A 21109-nucleotide genomic window follows, 5' to 3' on the forward strand; every position below is an offset into this window, starting at 1 on the left:
CCTCAGCGGGGAAACACGTCTATCCAGGACAACGTCGTGTGGTTAGGCAGGAGCTGTCGACAGGCCGCGCTGTCGTGTTCTCTTCTTCGTACACATAGTGGAGGAGGCGAAACGTGCGCGCCCCGATGGTGGTTGCGTGTGTGCCGCGCGTGTGTGTGCGTGAGTAACCAAGAGAAGAATCACGCGGAGAGGATTACATATGTGTATATAATATACGGATACATTACGTGCATCTCTCGCGCGCTTGGGTTAGAAGATTCGCGTAGTGCGCCTCGGCGGACTCGCGCTCTCTCGGAGCAAAACGTGCGTGCGAGCGTGACGAAACGATACGGGATCTGACAAGAGAAAGGAAGAGAGTGAGAGAGAGAGAGAGAGAGAGAGAGAGAGAGAGAAAGAGAGAGAGAGAGAGAGAAGGAGACAGATTACATTACACACGTACGTACGTACATACAAAGTGCGGAGCGGAGAGCAGCGAAGAAACAGACAGATCGGAGCACCAGAACGACCGACCGCGCGAGCAGTAGGAAACGACAGGCGGCGCGAGAAGGGCTCGTGTGCGTGCGCGTAAACGCGCCGTTGATGCGTCGCTGGCGTCGTCGAGCCCCGCCAGGAGCAACGGCGCTGCGTAGACGCCGCCGTCGTTGAGGGGGGAAAAACACGGGTGCGTCCGTGTCGGGGACGTTCCCCCGTCGTTTCCTTCTTTTTCACCGTCGTCGTCGTCGTCGTCGCCGCCGTCGTCGCCGTCGTCGTCGTCATCGTGGTGACCGTTGTGCTGGTGGTGGTGCTAGTGGTGGGTTGTGTTGTATACTGGAAAGTGAGTGACACGCCGCCGTCGTCGTCGTCGTCGTCGTGGATAGTGGAATTGCCGGTGGTGTGATTAGCAGAACGGAAGAGACAGCGCCGGGACGAAAAAGACGAAGAGAGAGAAAGAGAAAGACAGAGAAAGAGAGAGAGAGAGAGAGAGAAGAGGATAGAAAGAGCACGGGGACCACGAGGACGACGACGAGGCGTCTTTACGTCGTCGTCGTCGCTCGTTCGCCGTCGATAACGAGTGAACCCGTATAAGATCAGTCGGGATCAAATCTCACTCATCAGAAAGACCATCCGAAAAAAAAGAAAAAGAGAGAGAAAGAGGAAGACCGGGTTTCTCTCGCGCTGAGTTAACGCGCGGCGAAGATCGCACGCGACGGCGAGATCGGCCGAGTGTAATTTGCCGTGCGCGTGGAAAGTGAGAAAGAGACCGATAAAGAAGAGCTGCAACGAAGGTCGCCGCCGGTCGGCGAGCAGCACTCGTTGTCACTACGAGAATCACACGTAACACTCTCTCTCCTGCTTCTCCTCGATTCGCGACTTCTCTTCCTCGGTAACTTTCCTACCTCTCTTCTTCGAACCATTCTCCTCTCTTCCCTTCTTCTTTCGCCGTTTAACTTTTTCCCTCCTCCGTCAAAGGAGGATCTCACCGTCCTGAGCCATGGCGTGCTGCCTGTCGGAGGAAGCAAAGGAACAGAAACGCATCAATCAGGAGATCGAGCGGCAGTTGCGGAGGGACAAGCGGGATGCCAGGCGGGAACTCAAGTTGTTGTTACTCGGTGAGTATAGTTTCTTAGTACGTACGTATCTCATATGTATCGGCTGTCAAACCGAAGTATCCGCGGAGCAGCCGGTCGGGCCCCAGTGATGTAACAGTGCGAACGCTTCGGGTTTTTTCACCCGATACATTCCGTTGTTTTTTTTTATTTTTTTTTTATTTTTTTATTTTTTATCGAGAAACGCGCAAAAACTTCGGATTCTTCGTCGCGTTAACGTGTCGTCGCGTAAATTCGCTCCGAAAATAATGGAAAATTGCGTAATTTGACGTTAACGCGTCAAGACGGCGCGCTTTTACACTCGCCTGAGCGTTTGTATCGTTACTCGTCTTGAGGGGAAGGTGAGTATAATTTGCCACTTGACTTGACTCCTCGCTATCTATAACACATTGTAAAGCCGTCATTAGTTAGGGAAATACACATGAAGCGCCGCGCTAAAAGCGGATGTGAGTATCGCGAATCGTTTGCTCTCTCTCTCGCCTCTTGTTGAAGAAACTAACGAAAGACAACAACGCTCGCCGCGAACTTGTGCGTCTGTGTGTGTGTGTCATGAAGACACGGGGAGTTTACATAAACTCGGTTACTCAAGTTAGTTTGCTCGGAGAAAATGGGAAGCGATACGGCTCTTTTCTTCCGTCACTTTTCGAGATACAATGCTACGATTCTTCTCTTTCTCTCTCTCTCTCTCTCTCTCTCTCTCTCTCTCTCTCTCTCTCTCTCTCTCTCGTTCGCCGTCTCATTCAGGACACAACGTATCACTCTCTTAATTACAGCGTCAAGTGTCGCATATTTAAAATCCTGGATAAAGATGCGGATTATAAAAAAAAATTAAGTGGCTGAATATTTCGCCGTTCAATTTCCACTTGGCGCGAGATGCCGACCGATAATTAATTCTCGCGCAGTCGATCACGACGCGCTCACACACACACACACACACACTTTTACGCACGTCCCCAATACGCGTGGCGTGTTATCTCGGAATTTCACTTTAAGTGCCGTTGATTTTTATTTCCAGTAATTCCTCATTATATACGCGTTATCCGCCCATCCCGTTATATTAAATCTCCGAATTAATCAATGAAAAGCGCCGATGACAAAGTTTCTCGGTATACATATATACGTACGAGCGCGACGTCGGCGCGGGGTCAATTAGAGTAATTGCAACGCTGAATAATCACGACACCACCGCCGCGACACACACACTCAGACACACAGCGTGTTAGTTCCCGGTACGGACAGTAAAAAAGCGAGCGATACACAGCGAGCAGCAGTTACGTGTGATAGGAATTGTCGAAAAGAAAAAAAGGTGACAAAAGTTCGTCGTTCAGCGGACGTCGTAAAATGATTGGTAGCACGACGATTGTCGGAGGATAATAAATTTAATTGTGTGTCATCGGCTGTCGTGTCCGCATACGCCGGCTGTCGCGTCCGCATACGCCGGCTGTCGCGATTACCCTGATTGACCCTACGTAACTCCTCTCCTTTTAGAAGAGTCCGCTCTCTCTCTCTCTCTCTCTCTCTCTCTTTCTCTCTCTCGTCCTCCGCTCGCGTTTCATTCATGCGCGCGGCTCTCGCGAGTGATCGCGACGGCCGCGTGACGCCGTCGTCAACGTCGACGCCGGCGCCGCCCGGGATACGACGACGAGTCACGTACGTTTCTTGTCTTGTGCACGAGGTCGATCGGCGCGGCCGGCGTGCGCTTGACAGCTCTCTCTCTCTCTCTTTCTCTCCCTTTCTCTCTTTCTTTCTCTCTCTTTCTCTCTCTCTCTCTCTTTCTCTCTCTCTCGACCGGCTGCTGCTCTCTGCGATATGACCCTCCGGCTGTACAATCGGCTGCGTTGATAACGCTGGTGCGAATTGCTAGATATTTCATGATATACATAATTTGCATACCAAATCATCATTTTTCTGCACGTACAAATTAAAAATTTTAACATTATAACTACGTTAAATTTACATATGTCTCAATTGCTAGCGCAACCGAATGGCTCTAGCTTCTCGCGGATCTGGTTTATATAAAAATTCTGTTCTCATCCACTCTATTTTCTACGCACTCGTTCCTTCTCTCTGTTCCTTCTTCTCTTCCGAACACTGTAGTTGTCTTGTATCTAACATTTTTTATATCTAGAATGTTTTATTCTATTATCTACTTGCTGTCCTGATCTCTTTTTTTTGTTTCTTATTACACAGGCCACGTGTGTTTTCCGTCTTATTCTTATTTCTATTTTTTTTTTTTAACTAAATCTGGTTTCTGCCTTAAAAAACTCTTTCTTCTTCTACTACCCTAGTATTTTCTTTCTTTTTTTTTTTGTTTAAAGTTTCAAAATATTTCACACGTCGCATAAATATAAAGATTACACAATAATTTGAATGCCACCAAAATCATCAGCTTCGATTTGATGTACTGTTGCTGAAGGCTTTTTTGTAATTAATTACTCTCTTAAGTAGAAACAGTTAAAATTTTACTAATCGATTCGTTGTCACAGATTCCCAGAGATAGATAGTTCGAAATGTCAACGACTAAAAGGCGTTTACATTATCAGCTTCGCAACAGTTTTTGAGAATGGCTCAATGGCTGAATTGGTAGAGCGTCTGTTTCGTAATCAGAAGGTTTCCAAGTTCGAGTTCAGTCGAAGTGGTTCCTAGCGCAATAGGCTTTTTTCTACGAAGTAGGACAAGATAGATAAATAGATAGATAGATAGAGATAGAAGCTTTATTTTTGAGGCGCTCTAGGAAGCTTCCCTCAAGCGCAATTTGAAACATAATTTCAAAATTATTAACAAAAATAAAATAAAGTAAAAATAAAAAGAAAAACATTTGTAAAATAAATATATAAGAAAAATAAGTAAAGAAATCCAAAATAAGTATAAAAAGAAAACTAAAAAATAGAAAACAAAATTGAAAACAAATAAAATAATTGAAAAGAAATAAAAGGACAACGTAGAAAATAACAAAGAAAAGTAATTTGGTGCATTTATCATGAAAAAATAAATATCTTCTGCATATATTGTAAATTATTTTAGAAGCATTGATATTTACTGATTGACTCAGTGAGTATGTGCTGATTCAAACAGGAAGTTTTCCAACTGAATGAATTAGTGAAATACACCGATTTTCCGTGGAAGATTATATAGCAACTATCCGCAAACACTCACCAATTTTCAGTGCAACGCACTGATTCTACTTAAGAGAGGTATCTTCGTAATTATTATTTACATACTCTGTGTGTTAAATATATACAGGGTGACAATTTAGTTGAAAGCAAACGGTTATTACTTCGTAACGAGTAGACCGAATAAAAAACGCCATTTTGTAGCGTGAACTTGTCAAATTTTATAACTTTAAGTATGAAATAAATATATAAAATTTTAATAATTTTTAAATACACATTAGTAATATGTATTTAAATTACTAAGGTATTAAAAATTTGTTTTATATTTGTAACAATAACATTTGACAAGTTTTCGCTACAAAGTGGTGTTTTATTCAGTTTGGTCGGTTTACTCGTTACGAGATAATATTTAATTTCACCTAAATTCTAATTGTCATCTTTAAAATTTTAGTTTAAGATTTTCTGAAAAGTGATCTTCGAGAAGGTAAATTTTTGTTATTTAGTTGCAATGTATAACATAAGGAGAGCTCTTGAGTGAAAAGTCTTTTTTTTTTTTTTTTGTTAAAAGCAGCCTTTCGATTCGAGGACTTCGCGACTTTCTGATATGTCAACTTGTAGCTTTTTAACGGCGTATCGGAGTAACATGAGCTCTTTTGTGTTGCGCCGACTCGGCGTATCAAATTCATCTTGCTTATGACCCGATGAGAAGTTGTCGCTCGTTAAGCGCATTGTTTTCCGCGGAATACTCTTTGCGGTTTTGTGATTCACGCGGGCTGCGTGTGCATATTCACTCGTCTATTTTGCGAAACAAAATCCTAAGCGTACTCATACACACACGCGCGCGCGCGCGCGCAGCGTGATTTTCCTGTCAGATGCGAATCTTCGATCGAGCGAACAAATTTTTCCAACTTGTAAGAACTTGCAATTGCACACGCACATTACATCAATACGCACGTGGCCGTGAAGTGATCATTAATTGCGCATTACTCATTAATTCGATAATCGATTCGATGACTGTCATTTTTATTACCGGCGATAATCAGTATTGCTTGTTTATTTTACAGCTGCTTTTTGCTATGTAACGATCTCTCACAATTAACCCTTCGCGGACAGACATGGACATCTTAGATCTCACTCGGAAATTGCGCGTCTCTGGTAAAACTTAGTTTTTTTTTAACTTTTATATTCTAACAAATCTTTTTCTTCCATGAGATTTGGTTTTTTTGTTAACACACGGAATTGTTTAAACTTTCGATTAAAAAAAAACAAAATTTAAAAAATATCGATTTTTTCATGGAGGTATTCGATTTTACAGTCGCGTAAATCTCGCAGACCCGGTTTGTCTGACTCGTATGTCATTTTTGAGATCTGTGCCCGCAAAAAAAATTAACAAATTTGTCGCTGGTGATACGTATCGCTTCGTGTCTGTCATGTGACACTCGCTTTTGAAATTAATACTCGCAACTTTAATGAAGTTGAAATTGTATCGACGCGACAATTAATCCCAGCGTGTTGTCGTTGTTGAAAATTGTTTTCAACGAGTTGCTGTTTGTATATACAAACTTGGAAGAGATATCTGATACTTCTATGGCGCGTGTTGCGGGATCAGATTGTTCTCTCTTAACTCTCTCCGTCTCTCTTTTTTTTTGTTTGTACACTTTAACACTTTCAGTAAGGGAGAAAGAGATCCTCGGTTTATCACAAACTTATACATTTAGATCCAAGTACACGCGCGTACTGCTACATCATACGAATACAAATGCGAACGCTTCCAAAATTTATTCGCACCTGTCGAAATCAATTTTGGAAATAAAGGGTTCAATTAATGCTGCGCCCGCCGGTCGCCGATTCTGCCCTTTCTCTCGTCCGGCCAAGTTTCCGAGCTGTCGAACTGCAGAAACAAGCCTGTCGACTCGGCGAAATTGTAAATCGCGGGGACCCAGCAGCAAATTCAATTTCGACGATTGCTCGCAGCTTCTGAACGAATGGCGGCTACGCTACTAACACACACGCGCGCGCGCGCGCACACACACACATACAACACGCGAATATGCGTAGCTCGCAAAACCATAACTCGCAAGTCCAATTTCGGAAAGAACAGTTCATGCAATTCCTCGACAAGGTGTCGCGTTTTGTTTTCAAGATAGTCGCTTCTGTTTTGCAATTGTCTTTTCCATCTGGAACGCATAATCGCTTTTCGGGAAATATGCGATACAGTCCTGCGACGTCGTTTCTTGTCACCGCGCCGACTGCAAACGACCGCCACGTGATGACTTGATGCAAATTCATTCTTCGCTTCAAGATCATCGAGATGACTCTTGCGCTAATATACAACACATGCACGTGCGCCGATCGCTGTTGTTTTCTTATTTATTCGGAATTATGACACGACATGTATTTGCCTATCTTTATCGTGTATCTTTTTTTGTTTTGTTTTTTTTTTACGTAATATGCAAATTTGCATCTTCTTGGTTTACGACTTCAGGAAGAATCGAGCAAAAAAAAAAACAAGCAAACACCGTTCTTCATAACGTTTTGTAAGGTAATCGTGAGTCATTTCTCACTTGTATGCACGAACGATCACAAACCGGTTCGGGGGAATTGTAAATCACCGAGTGTGAAGCAACTTTTTTGTTTTTTTGTTTTTTTTAAGTCAGAGATAAGGACGGGTTTGTTATTTGATCATTCCGTTTTATCGCGTGTCTATTAGATTTACTCACATACATATATATCGTCTCATTCTTCAAACAATCGCAATAGCGATAGTCTTGCGGCGTTTGTCTCTCCGTCTTTACGAAAAAAAAAAACAACGTTATCGCGCGCACAATAACACGCAAGGAGGAAACAAGGAGAATTCAAGCAAATACGTTACATCACGTTGAAGTTTCGTTTACGGAAATGCGCGCGATATTGATAAAGAGAGGCGTGACATAATTATCTCGATCACATTATCTGTCGCAAGATCTATTTGTCGCCAATTGAAACTCTCAACATGTGATTATCGCCTTTTTGCATCTCTCACGTGTGTGCAAAGATTTTATCGGAGATAAATCATTGAGGCCGCGTTTGTTCTTTCTTGCGGATAAAAAGATCTTGCGTTATGTAGTTTTTGAGCTGCAAGGAAAAAATACACACAATCGTTTTTGCGATTTCTGAACATTGTCGTTAAGAGCAAAGAAAAAAGCGTCTCGCGCGATTTTTTTGTCATTTGCGAGAGAGAGAGAGAGAGAATGTATTCTCGCGAGAAATTTTCGAAGAAAACCCCGCAACGCGATAAGGCACTTAAGGAGTCTATTTACTGAACGTGCAAATAGGACCATGCAAAGACATTTGAGGCTCGGTGCAATAGCGTTTTTGGAAACAAAAAAACACATTGGTACTACTAAAATCTTACGTTTATATTGATTATATATTTTCAAGAAATATTTGATATTTTAATAACAAATTATCGTATTTTAAAACAAAATTTTTTTATTGTATATATAAGTATTTTAACTCTCAAACTGCAAACGAGGGTGATTCGTGTCCTCGCAAAATCTACTTGTGTTTATAACTTACAGACGAGGAAAAGGAAAGGAGTCCGCCCTAAAAAAAAGTTGTATAGGAGGCGAACGTAACGGGGCCAAATTTCAGATCTTCTCCGGTACAATTTCGATAGTCACAGTGACAAAACGAAATTAAAACAAAAAAATCAAAATATCTATGATCCAAAATATTTAATAAAATGCAATAGCATAATTTTCTTATGAAAGCTGCAACCTTTATCTTCAATTTAAGCACTTTGTTTTTTTCAAGTTGATCGACTTCTTGGAAAGTTACGATTTTTGAAACGAAACTACATTTTGAGTTATTACACTCGAGTTACTTTGTTTATATTAAAAATTATTTAAACAAATTAAGTTTTTCCAAAATGTTTTGGTTGATTTGTAATGTAAAACGTTTAGAGATACTACATAAATTTTTTTAAAATTTTTCTATAAAATAGAGAAAAATACAGTGGGGACATAAACGACCTTGGTTTGCGGATGAAAGGTGTCAAAAAAACGTTTACAGTTTGAGAGTTAAAATAAAAAAATTTTTTTTATTGTATACAGTAGATTAGTATAACATAATATCTTTCATTATGTTGAATTTGTGTTATACGATTCAAATAAGTTATACAAATATTGCGCCGCATGCATTTGAAAACACGTATGTATAAGAGAATCCGTGTTACACGAACGAATAATATACAAACCCATGTGTTAAATGAACCCGTGTGTTATATGGAAATCTACTATAGATAATTTAAAACAAAAATTTTCTTGTACTGGCGGAAAATGTCACCTTTCGTCATATTATTGGTTATTATACAAAAACGGTGCAATGTTGTTCAGTTTTTTATATACATTTTTCATGCGTGAACTTTACACAATGTTTTTTTTGTTATTTAGATGGTAAAATTATTTAAGAAATTACAATATACTAATTGTCATAAATATTGCTTCTTTTATATAAGAATATTTATAAAAGTGCGACTTTAATATTGAACATATCTCAAAAATATCATACAAACAAAGTGACACAAAAATTTTAACCATAACATTGTCGTTGTAAGAAATATAATTGCCAAATTTGCTGCAATTTGTATAGCGTATTGAAGTTTGTTGAATAAGCTCCTTGAGCCGCGCGTCAAAAGTTCGCGAGGGGCGGATTTCCGGAGGGTATGTGGAAAAACCGACGGAGTAAATTCGTCGGGTAATTCCGCTGTAGTATCAAATCGCGGCCGCCGCTAGTCGCCCGCGAGTATTATTAGCGCGCTCGTAAACAGCGGCCCCGGAAGTAGTGACATTAAAGATTGCGGTCGCTTCCGTAGCCGCGTACGAGCTCGGCATGTAGTACTGCGTCGGATCCGGTTGCTATTGCATCGACCTTTGTCGAAACAATATGGCAGCATTTTTTTCAACCAACGAACGACCGTTATTTTAATTTAACGGCGCATCGCGTTAAACAACCCGCGCGTTTTGTGTGTTCGTCTGTGTGTTCGCGAGAGTCATTTCTCGCGTGTTAACGCGACACAGTGGTATGTTTTTTACACGTGTCGAATTGATGAGATTTAATTAAACGAAGCATACATGCGATCGTGCAACATTTTTCTACACTTTTCGACGATTAAAACAAAATTCGGAAGCTTGCAAAATTGCTTACAAAAAGATGGATACAATAAATAAAAAAAAAAAAAAAAAAAAAAGATAATTTTTGCTTTAAGCTAGTTTTGTTGCGCATCGTTGTACGGAACTAAAATTAGGCTTGTATAAATAAAGTCGATCATGAAATCGATTTATTTATTTTTAATCCGTGTGCGTTAAGCCGCGAAGGTCTTCAGTGAGGTAAATAACTCCATAATTAAGTCAATCCATTTAAATCTTCTCTAAGAAAAAATCAACTTTATATTCTTGAAATCTCTCTATGCGGCTTTAGTGCGACGACACTCGTTATACATCCAGATCATCAATTGTATCAATTGTTACAATTGTGCACTGTAATTGAGAATTCAGTGTGTAAAAATGTTGACAAGTATTTCTACATTTGTGAAAACTAATTTGTACATTAGAGGAAAGTAGGAGAAGGATATTTTTTCTATTTTTTTAATCCTTTCTTTTTAAATTTTCTTTTTTTGTAATAAATATTACAAGCACTAATGGTGTTAACCCTTCGTCCGTAAACTTGGTCTTCCGGACCCGCTCAAAAATTGCGCATCGACGTTTTTAGAAAAAATTAGTTTTTTTTTTAAACTCTTCTATCTTTTAGAAACTACTAGAGATTTTTTCAATTTGGTTTTTTTTATCAACGCAGAATTCAAATTTTTGATTAAAAAAAAAAGAAATTGAAAAAACATTGATTTTTTGCAGAGATATACAATCTTAAAGTCGCGTGGGCCTCACAGACCCAGTCTACAATAGGTTTTTTTTTTAGGTCTACAGGCAAAGGGTCAAAAATAACATTTTTAATAATGACTTATGTTAGCATTTGATATTAATATATCAAAGAATACAATGTTAAAAATATAAAATATACATACGTATATTTTGCCGATATCGAGACGTTATAAATATCGCATAAAGCGAGACTGTCATTTTTAGGCAATTTGCGGAACGTCTTGTCGCGAACAATAACTAAAATTAAGTTCTTATAAATAAGTTTATCATAAAATCGATTTGTTATTTTTTAATCCGTGTGCGTTAACCCGCGAAGGTCCTTGTCGAGGTATTTTCCGCGCGGCGCTATTTTCGCCGTGTATGTACGTTTGACATGATTGTGTACGATTGCCATCACGGACTCGTGAAAACTGGAAAAGATGATTATAGCTAGAAAATGAGTGGTTAAAAATGATCAAACAGATACGGAAACTAACGGAAAAAACCAGGAAAAATCTATGGAATTTTATCTCATCGCGATTGATAGAAGCAAGATAAAGATTCCGGAGAAAAACTTCACGTAGAATAACTTCAAAAATAATTTCAAATACTATTCGAAACAGGTTTGTTTGAATACTGAATCGCTGATAGTTGTACATACATTTATATTCCCCCATATTACAAAAACTTCCTTGAATACGCGATCTTTTCGATCGTCATTGTGTTAACCCTTCGATTGTAGACCTAAACGAAACCTACGAAAATTGTAGACTGGGTCTGTGAGGCCCACGCAACTTTACGATCAAATATCTTCACAAAAAATCAATATTTGTTTAATTTCTTGTTTACGAATTGAAAGTTTAAACAATTCTGCGTCGATAAAAAAAAAGATTGAAAAAATGTCCAGTAATCTCAAAGATACAAGCGTTTAGAAAGAACTTATTTTTTTAAGAAACGTTGATGCGCAACTTTTGAGTGGGTCTGGAAGACCCAGTCTCTCTACAGATAAAAGATTTTAAAAAACTAACACTGTAGATTGCGTTCGTTGACATCAATTGAAATTGAAACTGTCGAACACCTCCTTTTAAGAGGTTTAGTCTTGAATCTCTCGGTGAGGAAAGGCGGTTTCGTATTCGGCAACTTTACTTCTATACGCGTTATAATGCCGTAATCGGGCGGTAACGACAAGTAATGAATCTTATCGCGTATTACCGCTTAACGGGACGCAATCAATTTGCTCGCCTGCACACAGTACGCAAGAACGTTGTTTCACGATGGAGATGTGTATCCCGATAATCTTTAATTATCCTCATTGGCAAGTTACAGCAAATTTACGCGCGTTCGATATATCGGGAGCATCTGCATACTCGCGCCGTGAGCACGGATCGTGCGCATAGCCGTTTGTGTGTGCGGATCCGCGCGCGTGCGTGTGGGTATGCGTGTACGTGTGTTTTGTACGTGTATATATGGACGCTCTACCTACCGAAGCATATGCGCGCCGTTCGATCGAGCGGAATATTACGTTAATTCCAGTTTCGAATATTCCGTCTATTCCGCGTTAAATGGCGAACCGGCGACGCTAACTCACTACCGCGATAGTTGAAAGACGTCGGATATATCGGCTTCGGCGAATTCGTAATTCCGCTAATCGCGGTAATCCCATTGAAACCCGGAAAAGAACTCGTATTGCGCACTTGTGTGTGTGTGTGTGTTCGTAATTACGAAATATCTCACGTCTATCAAATTAACATGTTACGGAATCTTTGACGAATTTGATCGAGACGTTTGTTCTTCAAGGAAAAAGAAAAAACCTTTTAATCTCGTTTAAAAAAAATTTTTTTCGCGGATTCGGCTCCTGGCTGAGGAGTGCCGTTTTTGCAAATGAGATTTTTTTAATTTGATTGAAGGGTTAAATGAGGAATTCAGACAAATGTGACGCAAAGTAGTGTCTAAGAATTGACATTCAATTCTAATTTTCTACGTGTATTAGTTTACAGGTTTTAAAAATATATCTCTCAAAGTCCTATTTCTTGATTTTTTCGAAAAAAATCTGTTTACGATCAAGTTTGCGAGAAGCCTCTCTCTTGTACACAGTTCTGACAAGTGCTGTGATAATTTGCCATTAAGCTCCTCACACTGTGCATTCAATGTGCTATGACATAGCAAAACACACACACACACACAAACACACTGCGCCGCGCGTCACCTTTTCATCGTAAAATGAAAAATCGAGGACTTAGACCGTGATAATCATGCATGGCATAAAAGTTGTATTTTTATCCGTTTTTATTCACAGCTTCGCATCGCTATTGCACCCCACGACTCATGTAAGAATACTTATGATACTTTGAACTATCGAAGCGTCGATATTACATGCACATATATATATATATATATAAATTTACCTTCGATATTAACAAACGCATCTTTATATCATTTTAGATGCACGTGCTTCGAACGAAGTTCTTCGCTTCCTCGCGTCGCGTCGCAAGATTCCGACACATCGTTGTTCTATTAATATTTTTCGCACGTATAACGTTACACGCGTTTATATAAAAAAAAATTGCCCAATTCCGCGTGGCGACAACAATCGGCGCACTAACAATCGACAAATATATTATGCGCTTCTTCGCTGTTCACACGACGGCGCGGCGACGGCGGCGGCCGATAAATACAGATGAGACGATAAAAAAGCGCGGCGAACATGTTCTCTCTCTCTCTCTCTCTCTCTCTCTCTCTCTTTCTCTCTCTTCTTCTCCGGGGCCTCCGCGCGTAAGCTGGTTTAAAAATAGGATCTCATTGAATCGCTAAAACACCGTCGCGCTGATTGCGCAATCACGCGATCGCTGAAAACACGCGGTCGTTAATCGCGCGTTAATCGCTTTTATATAGACAGGAACGTGTAAACTCCGAAACGCCGTGCGTGACTCGATACAGGAATGTAACTCCGAACTGCCGTCAATACTTGAACTCTTTTTTGCCTGTGCGTATATGAAAGCGAGAGAGAGAGAGAGAGAGAGAGAGAGAGAGAGAGAGAGAGAGAAAAGAGAGAGAGAGAGAGAGAAATCTAGGAATGTATTTGCGAGTCGATCAATGTTTTTTTATTTAGCACAAGTTCGAGAGAAAGAAAGAGAGAAAGCCACATTATTGTAATGCAAACACACAATATAAACATGAAAAAAAGAAATATACATAATTTAATTGGTTTTTATTATTTCTCGCGCGCGATGAAAATCACCGTTATTTTTGGATATACAATTCATAGCGTAATCATGCGTAACACACGCGCGCTGCGCAATATACGCGCGCGTGTGTGATACGAAATTGACTAGAACACCGGACGTAAACATACACACACACACACACAAATTCGTAAAAATCACACAATTTAACTTTGCGAAAAATAATATATCAATATATTAAATTTACAAACTGTCTGTAATGTTGTTCTCTGTGGACAATCTTTTTTTTCTATTTATTTTATCCGCATATTTCCCGACATCTTCATCGCCGATAATGACTTATATATTTTCGTTAACAGCGCAACAGAACAATATCGTTTCTATTTTTATTAGGACGGCTGTTATATTATTTTCCGACACACACAATGACCTTTTTCTCTGAATACTCTGCATAATCCAAATATGGAAAAAGATTAAAAAACCAAAACTAAAAATAAATCATCGAAATTAAAATCGACCGTTGTTATTAATAACATATACGGAGGATGAGGAGGAGTATGTAGAAAATGTTCAAGTTGCGTTTCTTTCTTTCTTTCTTTTTTTCCCGTCACTGTTTTTTCGCTTCTTTCGTCAAAATTAATTTTAGCGCGGCTGCGAGTCTCAGCGGAAATGTGTCGGACTAGAATTATCCTTTTCATGACTGGTCGGTGTGTTTCTTGGCGTAAAACTTCACGGGATTTTGTTCGATCACAAATTTGTCTGAAAACTGTTTTTTTTTTTTCCGAAGGAAGGAGAGAAGAAAATGACATTATGGGAAATCCTAAAGTGAATCTGTTTTATCGATAAAACCGAATTTTTTGTGTACACTAATCTTTTTTTGGCTGTATCGATACATTTTTTTCTACAATTAAAGTATATTATACAATACGGGATCCGGCAAGTCCAAATTTATATAATAAAATGAAAAAAACTGTTTTAAAAATTTCAATTTTTTTCATTTTGTTGTATAAATTCGGATTTTCCGGATCACTTATTGTATGTACTTTAATTGTAGAAAAAGATTTGTCAATTCATACAGCCCCAAAAAAGATTAATGCGTACAAAAAATTCAGCTTTATCAATAAAACAGACTTACTTTTTAAGATTTTCTTAACAAAGATTCTGTTTTTGCTTCATTATTTGATATTTATATAAATTGTCACGTTTCGAGAGATTAGTGAACGTGAACGTTATTGGGATTCGGTTTCAATCAATTTTCTCAATCAATTTGGAATGCGAAGAAGAAAAGTTTTATTTATTAGAAAAAAACAGAAGGATTAATACTTGATAGAATATGTCGTAAAAAACTCTGAGTGTGTGGATCGCGCATTATCTAAGATGTATCGGACTTCGGTATTGTGTTCTAGGGAAGTGAGATTGTGATTTTCCCCTTCTCACGCCAAGGTTTATAAAAAAATTATATCGGTATTCGAACCGAGAAATCGGTTACTTTTATCGATACCTCACTTTTACTCTCTCACTCTTTCGATGTGTCTCTCTCTCTCTCTCTCTTTTTCTCTCTCTTTGAACATTTTATTTCTCGAGAGAGTGTCCCTCTTTAATAACTAAAATTGCTTCCCTACGTCAGCGGTGTTATATAGCCATTTATTTTTAATCGGTGCTCATTCAGTCGCGCCTGAACAATGTACCTAACGGCGTTGGCATTCAGTACGGGAAATAATGTCACGATTGTCCGCCAAAGGCCTTCCCTCTCCCTCTCCTCCATCGACAGAACTTTTACAGCCGCCGCAACTTTTCACGTGCATTGTGCGCGTGCATCGACGACGACGGAACGATACGATGTGTTCTCGGGGAGAGAAACAGAGAAAGAAAGAGAAAGAGAGACCGAGGGACGTAGAGGGAAGTGACGTGTGTGTGTTTGTGTGTGTCATAAACGCACTGACGATTTATAAACAATTATTTCTGCGGGAAGAGTCGAATTGATCTCTCCGCGTATGTGCGCTCTCCCCTCGTTGGGAGATTATCGCGCGTGTACGCAACGTCGCTCGCACGGTTGACTTTAAATTGGAAGTAATTTTTACAAGCGGTTTTTTACATGCAGGTTTCGTAATATTTGGGAATCAGAGACGCATCAAAAAGTTCATTTGAATGTACACCAGGCGGATGTGAGAGGAATTAGGCTGCAAGTATCGTCCGAATATTCTTTTACCCTTTCCTCTGTAAGAGGAGAGGGTAGGAAATTAAAAGATTTATCGTGTGCTTTGTGTTTATGTAAGGACCGATTGCGCGCGCTTGACTGATCGGTTAATTATTATTTGAGGGGAGGAAGATACGCGACATCAAAAGGCTATAATTTTAGTAATTCAATAGCGGCGCTTAAGCGGCATTCAATCAAAGCGGAAAATGTGTCAACGCGTGCGCGTCTCTAACGACCGGATCAAACGCGTCGGGAAATGCTGCTGTGAACGATCATCGCTTTACATATTGCGCGAATAAATAACTCTATAAACAATTTGATAGCAGTAATTGTGCGGAAAATAGAAGCTACTTCGTATGACTATCACAACTGCAGTTATGTAATTGTTTTATTTAACCTTTTTCCTGGACAGACTTTAAAAACTACTACTTGGATTGGGACTGATCTGTGAGACGCGACTTGAAAATCGAATATCTCCGCCAAAAATAAATCTTTTTTTTAGGTGGAAGTTTTGTATTGTACCCAGTCCTGAAAGTAACATCTATTAGAATTTTAGAATTATTATTTGATTCGCGAATTTTCTGTGCGTATTAAATTTACACGTTAAAATTATGTAGTTCGCACATACGTACACCTAGCGTACGGTTATAAAGCTTTGATTCTTGATTTGAGTTTTTATACTTATTGAAGCTATATACAATTTGTTGTATTGTATTTCGAAGTGCTGATTCGAGACAGTTTGATATTTGATAACGGATCCTCTCAAACGGAATAAATCTGCGAAGCTCCGTTTAGGAGACGCTTTTATTTCTAGCTTTCGTTGTGCACATTTTTTTCGTGATTTTGATATAACAGGAAACAATATGTACTCACCTCTTAATTTTGTGCCAGCTTTCGAGTCTCCTTGAAAAAAAAAGAAATTAGTAACTAGAGACATTCCGTATAAGTTTTGTTTACCCATTCATCACGTCTTGTGCACACAAGACAACGCGGTGTAGGTGCAGCACATCATTTGCACAGCACACACATCGGCGACAAGAAGTGAGAAATTAAATTACGGTAATCACACGCGGCGTACTGTCACAATGTTGCGGAAAACCGCGAATAGACAAACCGCAAATGTGTCGATAATGCGGTCGCTAACAAATTTTACCGAAGTGAATGTCGGTGAACGAAAATTGTTGAGAAAACAAGTTACGCAAAAAAATTCGGGATTTTAGGAAGCGCAATTTTGAAAAAAAAAAATTTGTAACATGTATATCTCTGCAAAGCGTCGCTTTTTTAAAACAAGTGTGCGAAGACTGTTGTTGCCTGAACCGTTGCCGAACGAAGCCGTTAATGAAGGCTCGTAGTAAAATGCATAGCGTTTTGGGAATTGCGTAAGTATTTAGCAATTTGCATATTTTGCGTTCGCAAGCGGACTAATTCAATCAGCACCAGTCACGGTATCGGTGACCACGAGATACCGTGTGTTTGCGAGTTCGATCGATGCGTTTAAAATATCGACGCGTGGCCGACTCAGTGTCGAAACTACCAATCTACCATATTCGGGAGCGCGTCAGGCTCAGAATACCGGTCATTTTCTCTCTCTATAACCTACACAAAATATACCTGTATATAGTCATATATATATATACATATAGTATACTATATAGTATACTCTATATATACTGTGTGTGAAATATTTCCGATAGCGAATTGTTTGGATCACTTTTGTCATTTTTACGGAAATAGAAATTTTTTATTGTTATAAAATAATTACAAAGTTGTTTGTTTTTATGCAAACCAATTATTGTTTCAAATAATAGTGCAGTGTAGCGCGCGCACAAATAAGATCGTAAATTTCTGTATAATTGGAGAAGAGTAAAAAAATGAGTCACGGTATTATAAAAAGAAACTTTCACACATACGTACATCAATGTGTTTAACGCATTCCGAGAGTAATATAAATTGCGTCTCTTGATCGACTATATAATTGGAAGTCTTGCGCAGTACACAAGGAAAACATACAAAAGGATATTTCGAGCGCGTTAAGGAAATTTTGTGTTGAAACCGCGCATTCTTGATTTTCGGAAAACCTATTGTGAGTTTCGGGGTTTCTTGGGAAGGAAACTTCTCGAGTCTTTGGCTTTTACGAGTCACGCGGTAACACATACAAGGAAAAAAAAGAAAAAAACTCCGTGAAATTATAATTAGACTATATAGTAACATCTATAATAAAATACACCACATGTGTACGCGTATATGACATTTTTTACACAAAATTCAACAATAAGCTTCGAAAATGGGAATCTTTGACATCAAGTTTGGTATGTGTTTTCTATACAATTTTTATGAAATTTCCTCAGGGTTCTTGTGAACCAACCCAAATACCCATTGATACATTTTCAATCTCCGGTACGAAGACAACGTGCAATTCAGTGTGAAGGCTGCCTAAGAGTGCCCGGGTGGCGCGCAAATATCGGGGTGGTGCTGCGGCCTGGGAGGCGAAAGAGCTCTGCTCTGACTCTCTCTCTCTCTCTCCTCCCCCCTTCTTTCTCTCTCTCTCTCTCTCTCACTCACTCACTCGCTCGCTCACTCACCCTATCTCTCCACGTCGGCATCTATCGACCCACCCCCGGCGACAACGGAGCTTCCACCGCCCTGGAAAGCTTCCGCGCTTGGCGCGTACACGTTCGTCAGTTCAGACGAAGGGAAAACTTCCCTCGTCGATGGTGTACGTCGAAGAGGTTGAGAAAGAAGAAGGGTGCGACGATCTCCATCGTTGTATCTTTCCGCAAGGCAAAGGCGCGATATATCGATTAGCGCCGGAGAATCCGTGTTAGCCGAGAAAACGTCTTAACGTCTTGAAATAATATAAGAACGTTCATATTCGTTTTTATAGCCGAAAACGAATTGTTTTTGCTTGCGAGATACGCGAAGCGTATACGTTAAACGAGTTTACAAACGCGGCTATCAATATTATTTGGATATATTTATTCGGCGCTTGAGAGAGAGCGCATCCGAATATATAATAAATACACTTAATAATCTTGAGTCATTTTGGAATTGATTTGCATGGATTAACATAAATATTTCTTGGATTGAACGATCCAACGTGGCGTCATGGCGTTTGTGCTGTGCACGCAAAACTGCATATATGTATTTTTGTGCAGTGTGTGCAGTTATTGAAAGAAAAGAAGGCTTTAATATAAAAACAAAGTATATGCTAAAGTTTTACGTAGTTTTTTTTATTATTTCGTGGATATGTTAAGCGTTTTTAGCGCGCGCGATCGTTCTGTGTAAATTATCATCTTCTTCTTCCTTTTTCTTATTTTATCTATTTATCTATCTGTCTGTCTCGTAAGCGTTATTGCTTAAACGAAAAAAAAAAAAAAATGCCTTAGCACGATAGTCATTTCCAGCGTCGTCTGTCTTTTCTTGCAAACATAAAAAAGAGGCAGCAGAGAGATAAGAAATATGATAAGAGAAATAAATACCTTTTGCATTACTCACCGGACTTGAATTTACATCTTGTCTCTTGCCGATTCTCTCGCACGCACGTATATTTTGCTCATTTATTTTTTAATACGTGGCGCAATTTACAATTCAGATCGTTTATTTTTACTTGTGTGTGTGTGTTTTTTTTTCTTTTTCTTTTTTTTTCTTTTTGGTCAGTGTCTAGTCGGTTTTTCTTGCATCAACCGTTGGACATCTGCTTTGAAGCAACCTTGGGAAAATTAAAAATTTAGATTTTTACGATGTCAAAAATCACAGAGAATATCGATTTTATGCAGCAATATTTTCTACAAAATTTCGATGAATTTATCGTTTTTATTGAAATGTTAAAGTTCTTCCGCTTCTTTTGCGAGGAGGAGAGTTTAATTGAATAATAATTGATAAAACAAAAAATTATCTGAATTTTTCGTCGATAAAACAAAACTCGTGCGCGCGCGTGCGTTAATTTTACACTCGTCTGACTATAAACTCTCGTCGCGTTGACTTGTTCATTCATTAACTCGCTTTTCCTGTTCGCGGCCAAGAGTCGATTTGGATCCCGCGCGCGATCTCGCAAAATCGTTGCCAACGAACGTTGCCGTTCCGACACAATCAGAATGTTGAACGCGGACTAATATTAACCTGCCAGTGTTCGCCACACGAACACGCATCGCTTGAAATTAAAATAGCGTGTCTACTGTGTGTGATACCCAGATTCCATTGCTGTGTTTTGCTTGCGGGCAATTTTCCTTATTTTTTGCATTGTCAAAATTTAAAATCAATCTCTTCTTTGAAAATATTCCTGAAAAAAAAAAAAAACAAATGCTCCTCTTCGATGAAGGAGAAAAAATAGAATGACAAGATTGATTACATCGCTTCAAAAGAACAATACAAGCTGTTAATTTATATTTTTTTTCTTTTTTTTTTCTCGCTTTAAATTAAATACGAAATATGAACTGATATAATTTTTTTTTATTAACGGAATCTCTACATGGATTATATTAATCCTTCACGGACAGACATGAATCTTCTAGACCAACTCAAAATTTCAAACCGATGTCTCTGATAAAAATTAGTGTTTTTTTAAACGCTTATACCTTCATAACTACTAGAGATTCAGTTTGTTTTTTTATTTTTGGTTTTTTTACTGACGCAGAATCGTTCAAACTTGTGCAATTAAAAAAACAAAATATAAAAAATATTGATTTTGTTGCGGAGATGTTTGATTTTAAAGTCGTATGCGTCTCACAGACTTAGTCTGTGACTCGTAGATCATTTTTGAGGTCTATACAAGAAGGGTTAATTGCAATTGTTACAGCAAGTGGCAGGATGAACAAATAAAAAAAAAGTATTCGAAAGTATTTTATTTAATTTCCTAGAGAGAAGATAAAAACTCAAGGGAAGTTCCAGAAAACAGTTAATTAATTTTTATCACACCTGTTCGACCGTGCTGCGCATGATGTCGCGCGTTAAACGTAGTTTCGCTGTAAAATTAGCGCGATGCACTCATTGGGACCTAATCATCGTTGACATTGATCGGCGACGGAAACGTAACTCAGAACGAGGATATAAACTTCAAAGCGAGTCTTAAGCATCTAGGCAAACAAGCACGACAAACGCACGGTTTCTGTATAGTGTAATCGCGCTGTTGTTGCAC

The 21109-nt window shown here is 39.0% G+C and overlaps 1 protein-coding gene across 5 annotated transcripts in view; it reads left to right on the forward strand.

Moving 5' to 3' along the window:
- The first annotated feature begins 717 nt into the window (after positions 1-717).
- Positions 718-21109, forward strand: part of LOC109852784 (guanine nucleotide-binding protein G(q) subunit alpha) — a 29731-nt gene continuing 9339 nt past the window's right edge. The window contains exon 1 of one of the 5 annotated variants that reach the window (XM_020424270.1): positions 718-1589. In XM_020424270.1, the coding sequence (XP_020279859.1) occupies positions 1472-1589 (118 nt within the window). In that variant the 5' untranslated portion in view covers positions 718-1471. The remainder of the gene's footprint in view (positions 1590-21109) is intronic. The other 4 variants (XM_020424271.1, XM_020424269.1, XM_020424267.1 and 1 more) reach the window with 4 other exon arrangements.

The sequence above is a fragment of the Pseudomyrmex gracilis genome, unplaced genomic scaffold (genome assembly GCF_002006095.1).
Source record: "Pseudomyrmex gracilis isolate BER0280 unplaced genomic scaffold, ASM200609v1 scaffold_35, whole genome shotgun sequence".
Classification (NCBI taxonomy): Eukaryota; Metazoa; Arthropoda; class Insecta; order Hymenoptera; family Formicidae; genus Pseudomyrmex; species Pseudomyrmex gracilis.